The sequence below is a fragment of the Myxocyprinus asiaticus genome, chromosome 46 (assembly GCF_019703515.2).
Source record: "Myxocyprinus asiaticus isolate MX2 ecotype Aquarium Trade chromosome 46, UBuf_Myxa_2, whole genome shotgun sequence".
In the NCBI taxonomy this organism is placed as follows: Eukaryota; Metazoa; Chordata; class Actinopteri; order Cypriniformes; family Catostomidae; genus Myxocyprinus; species Myxocyprinus asiaticus.
The window spans coordinates 19,487,562-19,506,433 of NC_059389.1; the positions used below are offsets into that span (position 1 = coordinate 19,487,562).

Genomic DNA, 18,872 nt, shown 5'->3' on the forward strand with positions numbered 1-18,872 from the left:
ATATGTGTATAGCTCTTGAAGTAGTCTGGCGTGGGCTGGAGAGTGCAGTTTATGTAAGCACAATGATTAGAAAGGATTTGATAGACCTCCCACTTGAGGTCCTCACTGCCTGATTGTTCGCCTGTGTTACTGTCTGCCAGCCTTTCTCTCACACTACCTGGCTGTCTCCATCCCTACTTTTGTCTCCGTCTGCGTTAGTGGCCTCACGGTTGAAGAAACCTGTGGAATTTTATCTCACCCCCACAGAGATGCTGGTTGTTCTTGTTGGAACAGGTGAGTGACACTAAGTCTCCTTGATCAACATTCAGTCTGCACTTGTGTTGCTCCGATAGAGGTCTGATCAGATGTCTGTGGCGTAGACTGCTCACCTCAAAACTGGCCTCTTTCTTCTGTTTCCAACCGATTCATCTCAAAGCCCATTGAGGAAGTCTGAAGCTGCTCTTTATTCAGTCCTTCTATGAAATGGATCCATGGATTGGTGTTGCGTTTATGTGCTTGAGAGGAAAGGCATGAGCAGTTTATTTACTGACCCAGTGGCCCCGAAAGGGAACAGTTATGTAAGGCTGGTGTCTGTGACATAATGGTATTGCCTCTGAAGGGAAACACTGTTGCTCGGCTAACTTAGCTATGGGACGTCCATACTCGCTACTGTGATGTAACTGCTGCAAAGGGTAACTGGGTCACTGTGTTCCTTAGCACAGAGGTCGAATCTAAAGCCTCTCCTAATTACATCCCCTGTTGCGAAAAAAGACTTGGGCACACGCAGTGCTGGTTGCGCCACTTGAGAGGGAACAGCCCATCTGTGGGATCACTTGCCAATGCCTATGCAGTGCAAACATCCTCAAAGCAAGTGCCACCATTGCAGTGCTGTGAAAAACTATATGGAAAGCAATCATGGAGATAAGGTGAACTTTGTTTTGATGAGATGAAAATTTGCATGAACAGCATGACACAGTTGCACCAAGAGTTGCGATCTTGCTGATGTTTTCCCCGAGGAAAAAAAAGAGAAAGTATTCAGAGCAGTGGTGTTACTTGGATCTCATGTGACCCATGGGACTTTATCATTGCCCGTCGTGCCCGAGGTCATTTTAATTGTTTCCTTTTTGGCAGAATTAAAACGCTACCCCCCCCCCCCTTCATGCCGGGTCCCAGGATGGCTGCTCACCCTGCACTGCCTGTAGATACGCCACTGATTCAGAGTGTCTCCAGTTCCCAGTGTCCTTTGACGTACTGAATGGGGCCACAACTTTCATGTTATGTCACTGTGACACTGGACATTGTGAACTTTTTACATAAGTCTACTTCAGACCCATGTCAGGAGCACCCTCATTGATAATAGTGGTATTCCTGGAATTGTGCCCCACTTGTACTCTTAGTCATGGTTGAACCAACCAGCAGAACATCTTAAGCACAGTAGTTCTAAATGGTCTTGTCCTTCCGTTTTAGAATGATGCTTTAGTGGAACAGTTTCTTTTAATTACAAACACTAGCTACATGCACACTAGCCTCAGGAGTGTTCTGGACCATCACAATGAACAGCAGAGTGCTGAATTGGAGGAACCACTTTTAAATAATATGTGATTTCACTAGGGAGGCTATTGCATCTGATGCCTATTTTTTGGCTTTTTGTCACTGTTTTGTTTGTTGGTTGTTTGGTTTTCACCAGCACCATTCAGTTTGTTAATTTCTATATTCATTTTCAGAATGTTTACTTCCATGGCCTTATAATGTTAGACTTGCACCTATGCATTGTATTACAGTCACTGTTCATACCTTTACTTGGCCCAGCCCTTCTTGTCTGTTTTAACCTGTGAAATATTCATGCTTTTGATACACTTACCATTGCTCTGCAGCTCCTTGCTGTCTTTTTTTCCAAACCCATTACTCACACTTTACAACCTTGTGCTCCCACAGACACCTTAGTTTATTAATTAGACTGTAAATTACAGGTTGGCTCCTATCGTTGCTGAAGGGGGAATCACAAACCATCCACAATTCCATCATCTTCCAACTAAGCTAATGTTAAAGTAGGTCTTGTCTATGTACATTTTGTTTATACACTAAAATCATGGCTAGATCCAGGATGTTTAAAGAAGGTCAAACAACACTGACCCTCTCAGATTAGTTCTCGTGGGTGTGTCATGTTTGAAGATTAGAAGATTTAAATTGTGACTTTGTATACATATCGTATTTTTAGATGGGGTTGAATATGTGTGTGGCAAATGAGTATCAGATGATGTGTGTTTTTGTAGGAATGAGAGCTCTGTGAAGTGATTTGCTTTACTTGGTGTGAGAGGGATTGTTTTTGTGTAAGTGTATTTTTGTGCTTTTTGTCTTGTGTGTGTGTGTGTGTAGAGGGGTTTCAGAGTTCAAAAATATATGTTGGATAGTAGCGAAACAAAGCAGGCATTGTAATGGACACAAAGCGTATTCATACACCAACTATATTTTCATGTACATGAAGGTTGAAGGTTTTATTTGTTGACATAATAATGTGAGGGGCTACATGTGAGATATGTATGTTTCATCACATGGTTCTGCATACATTTTTGTAGGTAAAAATGTAGAGTTTGTAACCGAGAACCGGTTCATATAAATTTTTTGATAAATACCGAAACTATGATTTTCATGACTTCCGGTTCAGTTAACTGTTCTTGAACATGCGTTTTTTTTTTTTTTTTTGCCAATGTGGACGGAACACATGCTAAAATACTTTGATAGTGTTTCCTGCTGTGCAGTTCAGAAGCAGTGCAGCCCCGCTACTGAATCTACAGTGTGAAGCCCACAGCGCAACCAATATAGTCCAATTTCTGAATGAACGACTCTTATGAGCTGATACTTTTTAATCTACAGCTCAACCAGTGTACTCTGATTCCTAAACTAATAACGCTTGTGAGCTGGTAATTTTGAATATACAGCACGAAAGACAAAAATTCCTTTGGATTTCCATCCCTACAGTATATCTTATGTTTGTGTTTGAGCACGCATGGTGGGAACAAGTCTGTCTGCAGGTGAGTGACAGGTCATAGATTTAAACGGGGGAGTCTAGACTCGCTCTGCCTGCTGTTCTTTGTTTCTCTCTCAACCCTTTAGACCAGGGGTTGGGAACCGATGGCTCGCGAGCCACAAGTGCCTCTTTGTTAAAAATCAAGTGGCTCGCCGGGTGTCTCGCCATTCACCAACACAAGATCGTTTAAAACTTTCTAGAGAAAATTTTCCTCCAGAAAGTGTGGGTGCTATTGCAAAAGTCGATGCACTGTTTTGATTTCCTTTCTCCCGAATTTGTCATACAGCCTGCTCCTGGTGAACAAGGTTTGAAATTAACACCCGACAAAGGCGGATTTTTCATGCACAGTGGCGGGTAATTTTGCTGATGTACCTGCCTCTGTGGAGGGCGACCTGTAAGACGTCTTGGAGTGATATATGACAAGAAATTAGACACAAAGACGCGTGTTTGAAGAAACCTGTGTGATTTATATTTTGAAGAACCAAATGCAGGTATTTCATGCACAGGTAATTTTGCTCATTTACCCACAACAGGCAGGTGACCTGTAAGACATCTCGGAGTGACACATGATGTTAGACACAAGACACGTGCTTGAAGAAACTTTATTATATTTTATTATATAAAAACAGACAAAAGAAAAGCCGTCATTGCTTGTGTTGGATTCGCTGTTTGTTCAGAGGCGTGCAGCGGGGGCCTGTCTTGTGGAACACGCGCATGTAAAGAGTTATCACTCCTTTTTCTGTTTAATTCGTCTGAAAACTGTTTGCAAGAATAATGTCATCTATGAGAATGCAGCAAATTATCTCTAATCATCTCAGGAGGTGCTGTGAGTTTAGTTCGCTTTATTTCCACGGAGCAGTTCGCTCCTAGGCATTGTGAACGCAACTCTGCAGGTTCAGTAATATACATATTTGTATTAAAGAAACAAAGACGAAAGTGATTAAATCATAACTTTATACAAGACAACTTGAACCTAAAATTGAGTTCTATTTTCTTTTCTTTAGGCAGTATAAAGTGAATTACCAAAACGCAATACAAACACTTTCGATAAGAACACACATTTGGCAGCATTATTTTGGGAACACAAGGGAATTTATTAAGCTTATTTATTATGATTATTATTATAATTTTTAAATGTATAATTGTATTTTTGTAGGCTGTTGGTAATTTTTCACCTGGTGTCGTTGATGGATGCTTGCGTGATGACAAATGGGGCCGTTGGAGACGGTAAACGTTTGGATTTAGGGAAGTGGTTATATGACAGTTTTTGACCACTTCATTATTTTAATTGCTTTTTTCATTTCATTTAAAGTGCGATTTGAATTTAGAAATGTCGTTTAAGTTTTTCATGTTTCAATAATTAAATTTCATTTTGAAAGCAAAATCAGTAAAGTAAAAACATTCACCGACCCTCGGCAGGGGTGTTGACGATATAATCGGATATCGCGATATTTTTTAAGGTGATTATCGTTAAAATATTTTATACATATCGACCAGCTCTAGAGGCAAGTGAACTTTTTTATGAACAAATGTAAAAGTAATTTTATGGAGACCCGCACAAACACATGTACTCAATTCTATATTGCAACATGTTACTTTTAATTGTTGAATATTTGTTTGTTTTTGTGTTTTTGAGTAGTCAATGGGCATAATAAACATTTTATTTTATTGTATTTTTTTTTTTTTTTTTCTGAAAATAGTCAATTATTAGTTTTTGCTATGGCTCGTTCTAAAAAATGTATCAACCAAAAATTTTAAAATTGGCTCCTTAGTGAAAAAAGTTCCCGACCCCTGCTTTAGACTATAACAAGCCATAGTAGGGTGAAGGGACCCCAACAAAGCTGTCGTCCCACACATAAATTTTTGGCATCACATGTATGATGGTTTGATGTTGTTTTCCATTAGGGCCTTCAGGGGAAACCACTAAACAAAGACAGCAGCAAAAAGCTGTCTGGATCTCTGCAACTTGTTCTGTCTAATTTAACCTGGTAATGACTGAGATGTCTGGCTTTTTCTTTTTCACTTTGCCATTCAAACTTTAAAAAAATTATGAAAAGTGCAGATGCAGGACCCATATACCATTCAACGGTGGTTTCGAGACCTTAGTGGTGGTGCACGCTACTCAAAGAGGAAAAACAGCTGTTATAAAGCTGGTAAAATTTAAAAAAAGTAGATCTCGCTATTGTGGGGTAAGATAAAGAGCGAAATGGAGCTAAAACACGTGCTGTTTTTGACACGCAGGCCTCCGTGTGCACAAATGTAGAGGCCATTTTTGTATTGCATCTACTCGTTTCACATGAAACTGTGAGGAAACCACACCAAGATATATGGTCCCAGATGGCTTTGGGTAGATGTGTGTCAAAGCCCACTTTTATTGCCTGATGGAGAAGGGGTAGGGTATAATTTCCGTGCTTTTGACTCACTGCTAGTTTCAGGTTTGAATACAAGCTGGGGCAGGATAGCGGCTGTTAACCTGTCTAATGAAACTCGCTCTCCTACATGTGGCAGTACTGGGTAAAAATGCTAGATTTTGAGACTTGTTCTGAATCCAAATAAACCAGCATCTATGTGTTTGTGCATCCATCAGTTATCTCAATAATGAGTTGGTAATCCCAAAAGCTTCTTTGGAGCAGTCAAAATGATACATGTCCCCCTAGTATTCTCATGATTCTCCAATTAGCATGATGCATTGCTTGCTTGGCTAAAACATATGGTTCATTTTTAATCCAGTCCATTCCTGGTTTAATATGTGGGCTTTTCACCCAGTTTAGTGATTTGTAAAAAAAAAAAAAAACATTTTTTCGCACACATTTTGTAAGGTTCTATAGGAAAGGATTAGCATGCTCTTGCAAGCGGCTTGTAAATAGTTTTGCAGCATCAGGTATTTCACGTCTGTTTAAAGAATGTTCATTTTGGGATCTAAAAGCCGTTTGTGGAAGGTAAACCCCTGCGTGACCTAGATCTGAATGGCCCAGGTCATTCACTATGGGTTTTTGTTGTTTTTTTTTGGTGTGAGCTGATTCTCGATTCCATGGTGGTTTAACTGCTTTACTGTGTAAAGGGGTACATTTGGGTATTAGGAAGTTGTATGGGCCCTGTGCGGCTTTTTGTGCACCGTTCTAGGTTCACCTTTCCCCTTTGTGAAAACTAGACGCAGTCATAGTAAGAGAAACCACAAAACTGTTTAGAGATCAGTGTAAAAGAGCATATTCTACCAATGAGGCATGTCTGCACTGGCTTAATGGGGGCCATGTAGAATAAAAAGGGCGCAACAGGACTTTCTGTGCTGAATGAGTTCATTGTCCACATATGTGCTGGAAAAAAGGGGACGTTATCGCTGTAAGCGATGCATGGTGGTGTTTATGACCTGGCCTCTAAACACCTTCTTTGTTGTGCATTTTTCAAATATTGAGTGAATTTATGCAAAATTATATACTTAATGAGTATTTGTGTCTCGTTTTTCAGTAAAACTATCGAAACACCCTTAAAACATGATAAAAATAGTATGGCTTGTTGTCAAAGAATGTATCTTGAATATTGGTGTATTTGTTTTTCTCACTTGTTTATGGATCATTGACAAATAAGGTATGACCTCACCAAAATATGCCTTTTCTTAAAAATGTAAAAATATCTGACTTAAAATGATTTAACAGCTTCACACATGAGGGTCTAAAGGGGTCTTCTCCTTTTTTTTTTTTTTTTTTTTTTTGACATATGAAAACAATGACTACCTGCATGTTGATACCACCTGACATGGATTTGGTGGACAAAAGTTTTTCGAATATTAATAATAAATAATAATTGCATTTTAATATATTTTGTATTGGAGGTAGACCGATATATCGGTTTTACCAATTAATCGGTGCCGATAGTTGCTTTTTGGAACTAATGGTTTTCGGGAAAATCTACAACGATAGTTGCAGATAGTTTTCTTGTTTTAATTCCTGACCAGTGCTGGAAGATTTTTCAGTTAGAACAGTAAGTTCTACAGTATAACATCGGCCTTTAGAGGTGAAATAAAAACAATCACGTGGTGATTTGCTGTATCTAACTCTTTCATCTTTGACAATATCCATCCATATTTTTTATTCTCTCTTCAATGCATATTTCTTTATTTTGATTAGATAATCAAGTGTTCTAAATTGAAGCAAGGGCATACAAAGAAAAATGCAACTATTTGGAAATGTGCCCCATCAGCACATTCATTGTGTCTCCAACTTCATATCTTGTGAATAATAATAATAAACCTTGTTCGTCATTAAACCTCATCTGGTGAATATATATAGGACATAAAAAGCTTAATATGGTAAATACTTAAATATAGAGTACTGTAATGGAGTCAAGTCTCCATTTCAAAATAAGAGTCCCTAGTGTGTTTCGGGCTTATTTATAGTTAAAAGTCCTGCGTTATGCACCAAGACTTAATTTTATTTCTGGTTATTATTGGAATTTGGGTTAATTAATAAACTGCATTTGGGATTTTATTTATTTTGGACTCTTGTAGTTTCTATATGTGTACCCATCACATCACAGTATGGAAAAAGAACTGTTTTTAAAAACTATCGGCCGATTAATCAGTTATCTACCTTTTCCATCACCATAGTTATCGGTATCGGCAAAATCCACTATCGGTCGACCTCTATTTTGTATCTATAACTTTATTGAACTTTATAGATTTGGACAAAAAAATCGCATCCCGTCATTGACCCCTGTGCTTACAAAAACAGTATACAAAAATACACTACCATACAAAATACACTTAAGAGTACATTATTTGAAAACAAGCCTTTATGTCTTAGTTTTTGCTTATCAGGTGCTTTCATGTACATACAGTTGAGTGCATACGTTGGCACCCCCCTTTTTGTCTAATAGGTTTATACACCCCTTTTAGAATTTATACAAATATAAGAGATAAAATATCATATTTTATTTATTTAGTGTTGCCCTTCAGAAGCTATATAAAATATTTACATATACAGTATATCCTTCAAGACAAAATAATAATTTACACAAATCATCCTGTTTAAATGTTTACTTCTTTGTTCTTAATACAGTGTGTTGCATTCTTGAGCATCAGTGAATGTTTGCACTTGTTCGTTTTTTTTTTCAAGTTCAGACAATCAAAGCAAAGACAAAAGAAAATGTTTTGAAACGATTAACTTGCAACTTCTTATTTGTATATAGTACATCAGTCTATGATTTGTAAAGACTTTAATGTATAGGTTTACACCCCTTTGTTTTGTAAACATCATAGTTATACACCTGTGTGATCATTAAGAGGTGTATAAAATACTAACAGCTGTTTTTTACACATGCAACTTGTTTAGTATTTTTACTGAAAACCAAAACCAAGGTACTTTTAAAGAAAAAGGTTTTTTCCAAGTTTAGACAATCAAAGCTAAGACAAAGGAAAATGTTTGGAAACGGTTCAATTGCAACTTATTTGTAGATGATACACCAGTGTAAAGTATAGGTTTACATGCCCCTTTGTTTTGACAACATCATAGTTATATATCTGAGTGATCGTTAAAATGTGTATAAAACACTAACGTCTGTGTGTTTTTTTTGTATCTGTCACAGGAGAGCGACCCTTTCCTTGCACCTGGCCTGACTGCAGTAAGAAGTTTGCTCGCTCTGACGAGCTGGCACGGCACTATCGCACCCACACGGGTGAGAAGAAGTTCGGCTGCCCCCTGTGTGACAAGCGATTCATGCGGAGCGACCACTTGATGAAACACGCACGCCGTCACTCCGACTTTCAGCCGGCAATGCTGAAGAGGCAGCACGGAGGAGGCAATGCCACCATACCGAGCAGCACACGCCCCGGCTCCCTCAGCGATTACAGTCGCTCTGACGCCTCAAGCCCCACCCTTAGCCCTACCCTCAGCCCTGCCAGCTCGCCTTAACCTGGCCGCACTTTCTGCCCACAGCGCCTGGGTCCCCAGGCTAACCTTTTTCTTCTCTATCGATCTTTTCCTCTCCAAAAAATGGCATAATTAGCGCCCATGCTAAACCCTTTCGCTTGCTGTGGTGTACTGTACTGTACATAATTGCTTCTTGTAGTGCAATTTTCTTGTGCAAACCCTAAAAGAGAGAGAGAGAGAGAGAAAAAACAGAAAAAGAAAAATGCTTTTTCCAGATGGCAATATTTACATGATGTACCATATGTCTGTATTTTTAAAGCTTCTGGCCTTCGTGGCCACTTTTCCATTTGTTTTTTGTTTTGTTTCATTAATTTTACAACCGATCAGTTTGAGTGAACAAAAAAGTTGAAAGGTTTGACAGGTAAACTATGTTTCTTTCATCTTTGTTTTGTTTTTTTATTTAAAACGGGCGAGGGAAAGGGGCTCACATACACCTCAGGATTCAGAACAGTTTTTTTTCTCCTTTAATATTCACATTGACTGCACAAGACAAGCCTCACTTTACTCCGAAATTCAACAGAGGTTGAGTTTTGCACCCTGCTCAGGGATGGCCTCGTTAGCTTGAAAGAATGAACATGATGAAGACAGACATATGTTAAAGAAACAGCCTTACACTCGGACAAAGGAAACTTTGCACTCTTTTTTTTTTCCTTTTTTTTTTCTGGTTTTCACATCAGGGGAAACAAATTCTGGGTTTTAACAATAACAACATTTACTTTTGTTATTGTTATTATTATTATTTTTTTGTACATTAGTCTAAGAGTGGCAGAACCACTCACCAGATAAGAAGGGGGGGGGGGGGGGGTTGTGTTATGTTATTGAGACTGGAAATGAGACTCAGAACTATATTTTCAACATTGCTATCTCCCGAAAACCCTGTACACACAGAGCTGTGCTTGCCTGGGTCCTTGTTTCAGAGGGAAACCTCTCAATATTGCATGAATGTAGTGATCAGTCCACCTTTATAAGCCAGAACCGCCCAATAAGGGAACTCATCACTTCTCTCAGTGGACTAAACTAAACTCCACTTAAATTCTGAGGCTAAAGTTTCAAAGCAGCTGTTTCCTCAATAAAAAACAGCACATTCATCAACTTCAGGGTTTTCACTACAGTACGACTCATTCAAAGGGACTATTTCAGACTCAAATAAAGACAAAAAGCACATGAACAGAATCCACCAAAGACCAAGGTGTGAATGAGAGAACAGCGAGGGTTTTTACTCTACTCAGTGGAAGACGGGAGGCAGTGAGGGAGGGAGTGATGTTGGCATTCTCTCAGGTAACGGCAGAAGTCCTGGCTCTCTGCCCTCCATCTGCAGAGGCCTTCCACTTAGGAAACGGCATCATCCCACACAGGGCTATTCATAGCACACTAGCCAGGGAGACGAGAGCCATTAGAGTGGAGCTTTACGCACTCTGTCTACTCACTCTATCTGAAGAAAAAGAGTGGGAGGAAAAGAAAGAGAAGGATGGAGGGCCAAAGTGAATCAAGTCCTTCAACTGTGTCCTAACCAGACGCAATGCAACAAATTTCTAGTGTCAAGAAATGTTTCTGTTCAATATGAATGTGGAATGACAAAATCACAGCCAATCAGAACATATCTGATGTTTAATACACACCAGTGACCAATGGGATTTCACTGTGGGTGAAACGGCAAAACGAAATTATGCTGCGTTCATGTCATGTTGGAATTACTGTTATCATGAGATGGCAACTCTGAGATTCTACTCAGAGCTGTTCACCTAATACAGAGTTCTACGAAGAAGTGAATACTTTTTACAAGACGGAATCTCGCAATTACGGTAATTCCTACATGACGTGAGCGCACCATTAGAAACCAAGCGACTGTCTTGTCGCTTATAGTTTGTTGTCACGCCTGGTTAGGACTAGTGGTTGACTGATATAGGTTTTTAAATGTCAGATGTGCAGGCACACACAGAATATGCTGAATTTCTGTGCATTTCTGTGTAAGCAGAATCCGACAGGGTCTGCCGATACGCGATACCGATACTTATAAAATTAGATACATACATAATACGATTTAAGGAACGCAAATGAGATGCACACAAAATTTCTAAAATACATGCAATATTTACTCGGACTTCATTTGTCACAAGCAATAACAGTTCTGCCAAGCCGATACGGTTATCGTCGATACTGACAATCTCAAAATGGCCAAATATCGGTTGATTACCAATGTATCATTCCATCACTATTTAGGGTACAGGTTTACAACTCAATGTGGACTAGATTGTCAGAGCGTATATGATAAGGGCTGGGGCACTGGGGGGTGAGGAGAGACCCAGGCCTCAATGAGAACAAAGACCGCTATCTGCAGGAGGCAGGAAAAGGGGTTTGACACATTGCGAGACAGATAAAGACAGAGGCTTTATCACAATCTGAGCACTCCAGCGGAAGAAACACCCAGTCAGCTCCATCTCCTTCTCTCTCTCTCTCTGAGAGAAACCTCCCTCCCCTCTGCGCAACTCCCCTCTCACCCACCAACAGCATCCCACAATGCATTGCTGGAGCTTAAAGAGGAAAAACAGCCTCGTCTGATTGGATGTCATCCAAGCAGCAGGCCAAGTGAGGGGGTTTATAATACAGGAAGTTGAAGCCCAAATTATAGCAGCTCGGAGACAATGGGCATATGTTATGAAATTGGAGTTGGAAATGTTGGGAATTTTCAGATGAGATATTATCAGTGTTTTTTTTTTTTGTTTGTTTTTTTTTTTTCAGTTTAACACTGTTGACTTCTCAGACTCAATCAGTCACGCTTTCTTTTTAAATGACTGTACTGACTTTTTCACAAGCACAGGGAAACCTCACACACACTTTTTTTTTTTTTACTGTTGCGGGCCCACTGATATGTCAGTGTGACCACTAAATACATTACCTCAGTTAACCATAAAAGCAGCTGCTTTTAAACTTGGCTCATTAAAAAGGCTTTTAATAAAAGAAGAAAGTACTACTAAATTTGTAGATTTACAGTATATTCATACATATCAACTGAACAGATTTACCGTCCTATATATCGCTTCAGCCTGCGAGGATGATAAGGGGTCAGTGTGAGAAACTGTTTAACTGGGTTTTACTCGCTCAGCCGAAAGGCATACAAGACCCTCCAGGATTTGAGGCACCGCTATTCAAACTACTGTGGTGCTGTCTTTCTCTGTGACACTTTCCCATACATGCAGTGTTCCTAAAGTGACTCTTTAATATTTAGCAAGCTTTCTATCACATTTCTCTCACTTTTATAAGCTCAATAATCAAAACCAGCCATCCTTTCTTGTGTTGTCTCCAACACAACCCTACCCATGACCACCCTCCATGGCCAGTGGGGGGCGACCAGCATCAGTGCTGCCCAGCTGGACGAGGGCTCTAGGGCTTGAGAAGCAGGTGGGGAGGCCTGTCAATGCCAGGCCTTGTTTCCCCTTTATCCTTCCTTCGCTAACACCCCCCATCCCCTTCCAAGGGGCCTCTCTCATGGCCCTCTAAAAGGCTTGGCATAATCAGACATTTTCTTGTTTTTTCAGCTAATGAAAACACCCTAATGAAAATAAACAGTGCCGTGATGACATTATTTCTGCAATAAAACCACGTAAAGCCATCTAGCTATGGACACACCCTCCCCTCGCCTTTTAAAGTCATTTCATCTTCCACATCTGAAGGCTTGGGTATGCTTAAATTTGCCGTGTGCTGTATACGTCTCACAATGCTCTAGCCTTTTTAAAGTATACTCTTTTGACAGCAAGCCTGTACGGACGCATCGAAGCATGTGCACTATGACTGCTTTGTGATACTCCTTTGTACATTCAACGGCAGATGCATGCTCCAACTGCGCACACAGATGCGGACTGTTTGCATGTCTAGAAAAACTGGACTGCAAGGGAAAGTCTGCTTGTATTGTGCTAATGATGAAATTTGCGTCCAGTGCATTGTGCATGAGACATAGCGGCACACGGAAAACCGAAGCATGCTTATGTCTCAAGATTGAATTCCATTGCAATGTTGTCATATTTAGCTTGGTTAGCTTTTGAAATTCTTGTGTTTTCAAATTAGCTAGATTCTCTTTTGAAGTTCTTTTCTCCACTCAAAATTTCCTGCCCGCAAGCCCTACGGACGCGTTCGATGCATGCACACTACAACTGCTTTGTGATATGCTTTAGTAGTCAACGGCAGGCGCATGCGGCGAAAACACGTAAATAAACTAACTGTCCGTGTTTGTAGAAAATTTGGACTGCACGCGGACAGTCAAAATTTGCGCCAAACATACTGTGCGCGGGATGTAGCGGTACGCAGGAAACCAAAGTATACGTTGCTCTTAAGTTGGAATTCCATTGCAATGTCATCAAATTTAGCTAGGTTAGCTTTCGAAATTAATTTCTCCCCTTATAAGTTAGCTAGACTTATAAAGTAAGCCGGCTTGAAGAGTTCTCCATCTGTGTACACACTCATTTTATCTGCAAATACTCCCCACTGCTGGTCGGTGGAGGATATTTCACAGGTTACAAGGGCATAGAAAAGCCAATCTAACCCAACATCCTCTTCATTAGTACTTTTCAAACCCAATAAAACATGATGCCATCGGCTGTAAAACTTCAACCCTGTAGGCAACAAAATTGCATTTGTGTACTGGTTAGATAGAGTATACTCAACAAAGTGTGTGTATATATATATATATATATATATATATATATATATATATATATATATATATATATATATATATATATATATATATATCCCTACTAATGTGTTCTGAAAAATGCATTTGCTTAATGTAAATTCACTCACAGCCCGGGTCAGGGTGAATTACATGTAAAACACACACATGCACGCTTATGTTCCTGTATTTTTCACTGTACCGATACTACTTGAATGAGAAGCAAGACCATTGAACACAGATGAAAACATGTCTAGGTCATGACAAGTCAAACTGTATCATTTCTTGGCTTACAACCCAGCTATCACAAATTATGTGAACTTGGATGTATTCATTTATCTTTATTTGTTAAATATTTCAGCATTGTGTTGTAATTTTTCTGAATATTTTCTTTAGATTTCTGTGTTTTGGTTTTAGCTATGTTGTTATTATTGATATTTCTTGCAAATAATGTTATTAGTGTTTCATAATGCTTTCTTTTCTGTCTGCTGCGATGTTGTTTGTCCTATGCTAGTAGAGAGGAGTAAAGATCAGACAATAACCTTTCTATTCAAAGAGACTGAGCTCTTGTCAATAGCAGAATATAGGTGTGTAATCTCCACATATAAGGAAGATAAGGGAAATAGCCTGACTTCTCAGATGAATCGCAGCAGCAGGAGACCGTTCAACAGGGCATAGGGATCACAGCATTGTCAATAGATAGTAACACATACATATCTGATTTTTTCCTTTGTTATTTAACATATTTAGAATTCCAGCTAGGTGTTCTATTTTGTTTTTGTCATGCATCTTTTCAAACTCATAATAATAATAATAACTGAGTTTTTTTATATATATAAAAGGTGGGAGGAGGTATTTGATGGAATGCATATCTAAAAGACTTGTACATTTAATGACAATATTTTTAAATGAATTTTAAGGGTCATATGAGCCACAAAGCCTCGTACTGAAAGCGAATCATCTTCATTTCGTGAAATTATTTCTACATGGATTGCATAAACCCACATTCCCAGCTCATCGAGAAATGATTTGTTTTTTTATATGGCCATTTGTTCACAGAACTCAACGAATGATTTTAATAGCCCTTGATTGAATTTTAGCACAAACTAAAGAAGACTTTGATCGTGCATTCGACAAATTGCATGTTAGTTCAATAATGAGTGCCAAAGGCATTAGAAGGTTGATCTTTATTACATCACAAACCTATAGACAACTGAAGTACACAGTGATAAGTGAAATAAAATGACCATGTTTAGTTTTCTATGAGTGATGTATGTTTTTAAGTGTATGTAGCAGGGTGAATGATGTGTATTAGACGAGCGAGTATTTCTAAAAACAATTGTTTCTAATTTTGTGTGTTCTTGCTGTGCTTTAATCATTTTTGTTTTCCTATAGTTATGTTTTGCTACATTTTAGCATTGTTTTGTTGTACAGTTTGGAACAAATGCACATATTAGTAAAAGTGAAAACTCGGACATTAACCTGTTCACCATCTTAAAACAAAAAAAAGCTCTACCATTCCAAAGGATTGCAAATACATTTGCTATAAATATGCTGCTTATATCCAACCAATGCATCAAGGCTTCATTTCTTGTCATGTATTTATTTTACAATTACTCTTTTTGACTGTGATACATGTACTATATGACTTTTGTTATGAGTTCAGTTCGGTACTAAACTATTTTTTCATCACTTTACTGTCTTGTAGGGTTTCTTCCGACTTTTATTTGTACAAGTTGCCTGTAATCGTATACGTAGTCTCCTAAAGAAACAGCCATGCCAGGTTCTGATAACTTAAAGTAGAAGTTCACCCACAAATTTCAATTGTCATCATTTTTATTTTTGGGTAAAGTATTCCTTTAAGCAGAACACCTTTGACCCTCTCAGAGATGGTAAAAGACAATACGGCTTCCAAGTGCGTGCGCAAGTGTTCAGTTATCAGTTCCATGGTCTTCCCATGCAAAGTGAGGTCAATTTGAATAACCAATGTCCTCAATGGTAAAGGAAGATGTTGTCATAGTTTAAAAAGTTGTAGAATGCTATTGTCAAGGATGCTATGGCCTATAGTTTGGTAGAATGCCCTTTACTTTTAGCTTTATCGAATAACAGCACAGGTGACTGCATTACGTAAGTTGAATTGTTGTTTTAAAGACTCGTTACCAAAGGCTTTCGGAAAGACTGGATGAATATTCTAGTTGCATTAGTTGGAAGTCAGTCTGCCATTTGATGGTTTCAGAAGAACATTTGAGTGTTTTACTGAAAGAGAAAAATAACTGACAAAAGTAAGAAAGAAAATTTGTATATAACTCATAACCCTATAAATACATGACACATTTTCTTGCTCTCAAAAGTATCAGCCTTTTTCTAGTGGAAAAAATCAAAGTAGGTTGTATGGATATGCAAAATCAGCTACTTTTAAACCAGAATAACCATAATCCATTTTAATCCATTAAAACCCGCAGATCGATTAGCTCATTGATTTAATGTCATCCTAGAAATACATTATATGTGAACAGACAAAACAACTGTAGTTTGTCCAGCATTGCCTTTATAGTCCCACCATGCAGTTAAGGCCTTTACGTCAGGCGGCATGTTGGTGTAAAGATCACTATTGGTGAAAATTACACTGTGCTTTTGCAGTTAGATGTTTCTCCAAAGAACCTAAGTAGATGCCATACAGTGATCGTGTTTTCAAGTTAACAAAGCTTCAGAGATGTCAACACACTTTGGGAATTACTAGACAGCAACTGCACCTTAAGAAATGAATTTTTACAATGTCATGGGCTAACAAACATCATTTACTTGAGGTCTGCCTAATGGTTGCCTGACATTTTAAATGGTGGAAGTGGATTTTGGTTTTAGCCCTAGCTTAGGTTTGACTGTTGTTTATGTTCCGTCTCTTGCTTAACACAGGAGACACTAACTGCTTTTCAGGGTTGTGGTCATTTCTGTTTGTCTGGGTGTCTGCCAAGCCGTGTGGTTGGGTTCGAAGTCAAACACACTCGCTCCAGTAAAAAGACGCCCAATTGTCGCTGATCTCTAAGTGTTATGGCGTGAGTGCGTGACCTAGCAATTTCTCAAGGCTGAACTCGGTGCCACTCCCTCGGGGAGAGTCTAGCAGATAAACTCCCACTGATAATACTTTCAAAATTCATTTGAAATAATATGAATTTCCCATGAAGATAAAACAGCATAAACACCCTACTTCTCTGAAGTTCTGAAAATAAAACACTGTGAAAGAGGCATTTGAAAGACTGAACGCATTTCAAATATTCCATTGCAATCTCCGTGTGATGTTTCAAATCGGTTAGGGTGGAAAATTAAGTCAAATCCCTTCTCTCCAAACATACCAGTTAAAGGGACAGATCACACACAAATAAAGATTCTGTCATCATTTACTCACGCCTCACGGTGTTACAAATCCATATGACTTTATCGCTTGAAACACAAAAGGACTTATTTACAGCAGAATGTCCAAGCAGCTCTTTTTCATACAATGAAAGTAAATGGCGACCTTGGCTCTCAAGTCCCTTACGAAAATTCATTTTTGAGAGTTCATAAATTTGCCACTGATAATTTTCACATGCAAATGAGCTTTGCTGCAAATTGTCCATTGTTGCCAAAGGTTTGCCGGAGGTTCATCACTACCAGCGAAGAGCTGCAAACTTCTGGCAAACATTTGTGGCGAATCAAAAGCTCATTTGCATGTGAAAATAACAAGTGGCAAATTTGCTGCAAATTTGTGGTAAGTTTGGAGCAAGTTTAGAGTTTTTGTAAGGGGTGATTTCAGTTAATTACGACTTAAATTGGATATTTAGTGGATTTTATGCTTTTATGGTGATTTTATTTGTCTTTTTGGAGCTTGACAGCCTCCCCATCCGCTTTCATTATATTAAAGATCATCTCGGACATTTAGCTAAACTTCTCCTTTGGTGTTACACGGAAGTCATACAAGTTTTCGAACGACATAAGAGTGAGTTAATGATGATTTGGTGTGTGTGTGTGTGTGTGTGAACTATCCCTTCATGCACATCATGTTCTAGCACCCTCCGTTCTTAGAGATTTCAATAAGTGTTGTATAGAGAATTGTAGTGAGGCACTAGTGGCCTCATGCTGTCTTGTAGACATTCGTGGCGTGAACTCAACTTGCCTTCCTATTGTACGTATTCGTCTGTATTTTCTATTTAAACTACACCGTGTGATGCCTGCTCCAGTCTCTATATGGCGCTGGGTTCCTATTTCCCAGTACATTTGTACTTTGTATCATAGCTCTTCTTTAACAATGGCCAGTTCCACTCTTCATAACCTCATTCAAAATACTGCCGCATAATGTAACTATTTTTTTTATTTGTTATTTTGCAATCAACCAAATCACTACAGTGAAGTATTACAGTTGTACAGTTCCTTGAATTATTCAGATAACATTATTGTTGCTGGTCTATGGTTGCTCTGCTGTATCTTTTTATTACCTTTATTTTTTACATGTTAGACAATATTGTGACGATGTCCTATGCAAATATGAGAATTAACAAGAATTTGTCAAATAATGTATGTTGTCTTAACTTGTATGCATGAAATAGTGAAGTTTACATTTGAGAATAAATTCATAAATAAGAAGCAGTACTCTTAGTTTGTGTCATTTTTGTTGACCAAGTCTGTTTCCAAGGTTCTAACTGGATACTATATAAATAATTACGTTCTAACTAAATTCAAGAACTATAAAAACAATTTTTTGTTACACTGCTCTCTGGAATAATTGATTCTGACTGGTCGATTGTGGCATTCTACAGTCAAACATTTTGTATAATAACTGCTGAACTGTATAATTACCGGTTGTCCACGCTAGCTGATTTCACAGACATACTGTGCTAGTTTCAATTCTCTCGTATCACACCTCGATCCTTTTGTTCTCAGGAAAGAAAATTATTTTGTTTAAAAAATAATGTTGTTTTTTTACTTTGAAAATCATGTCTCAAGAACTCTTCATTCTGTTGTGCTTTGTCCAGCTGTCAAGAACGTGTCTTGGCACGCATTCTGAGGTTTGTTAGGGCGCGCTGACTGCCCTCTTCTGACGTGGCTAATAAAAACACGAAATTACATGTAGACTACTTCAAGCTTGAATTGCTTTTTCAAGTTTGATGCTAGGAAAACCTGTATTTTTATTACGGAATTTACATATGGGTTAGGAGGCATGATTAATTGTGTAAATTTTTTAATGCGCTATTTTTATATAATTAATCACACTAAATAAACGTGTCAAATCGACAGCCATAAA

At 38.5% G+C, this 18,872-nt stretch overlaps 1 protein-coding gene across 1 annotated transcript in view; it reads left to right on the top strand.

Moving 5' to 3' along the window:
- Positions 1-18,217, top strand: part of klf13 (Kruppel-like factor 13) — a 32,992-nt gene extending 14,775 nt beyond the window's left edge. Inside the window, exon 2 of the mRNA XM_051690424.1 lies at positions 8,588-18,217. Within this exon, the coding sequence (XP_051546384.1) occupies positions 8,588-8,913 (326 nt within the window). The 3' untranslated portion in view covers positions 8,914-18,217. The remainder of the gene's footprint in view (positions 1-8,587) is intronic.
- The last annotated feature ends 655 nt before the right edge of the window (positions 18,218-18,872 follow it).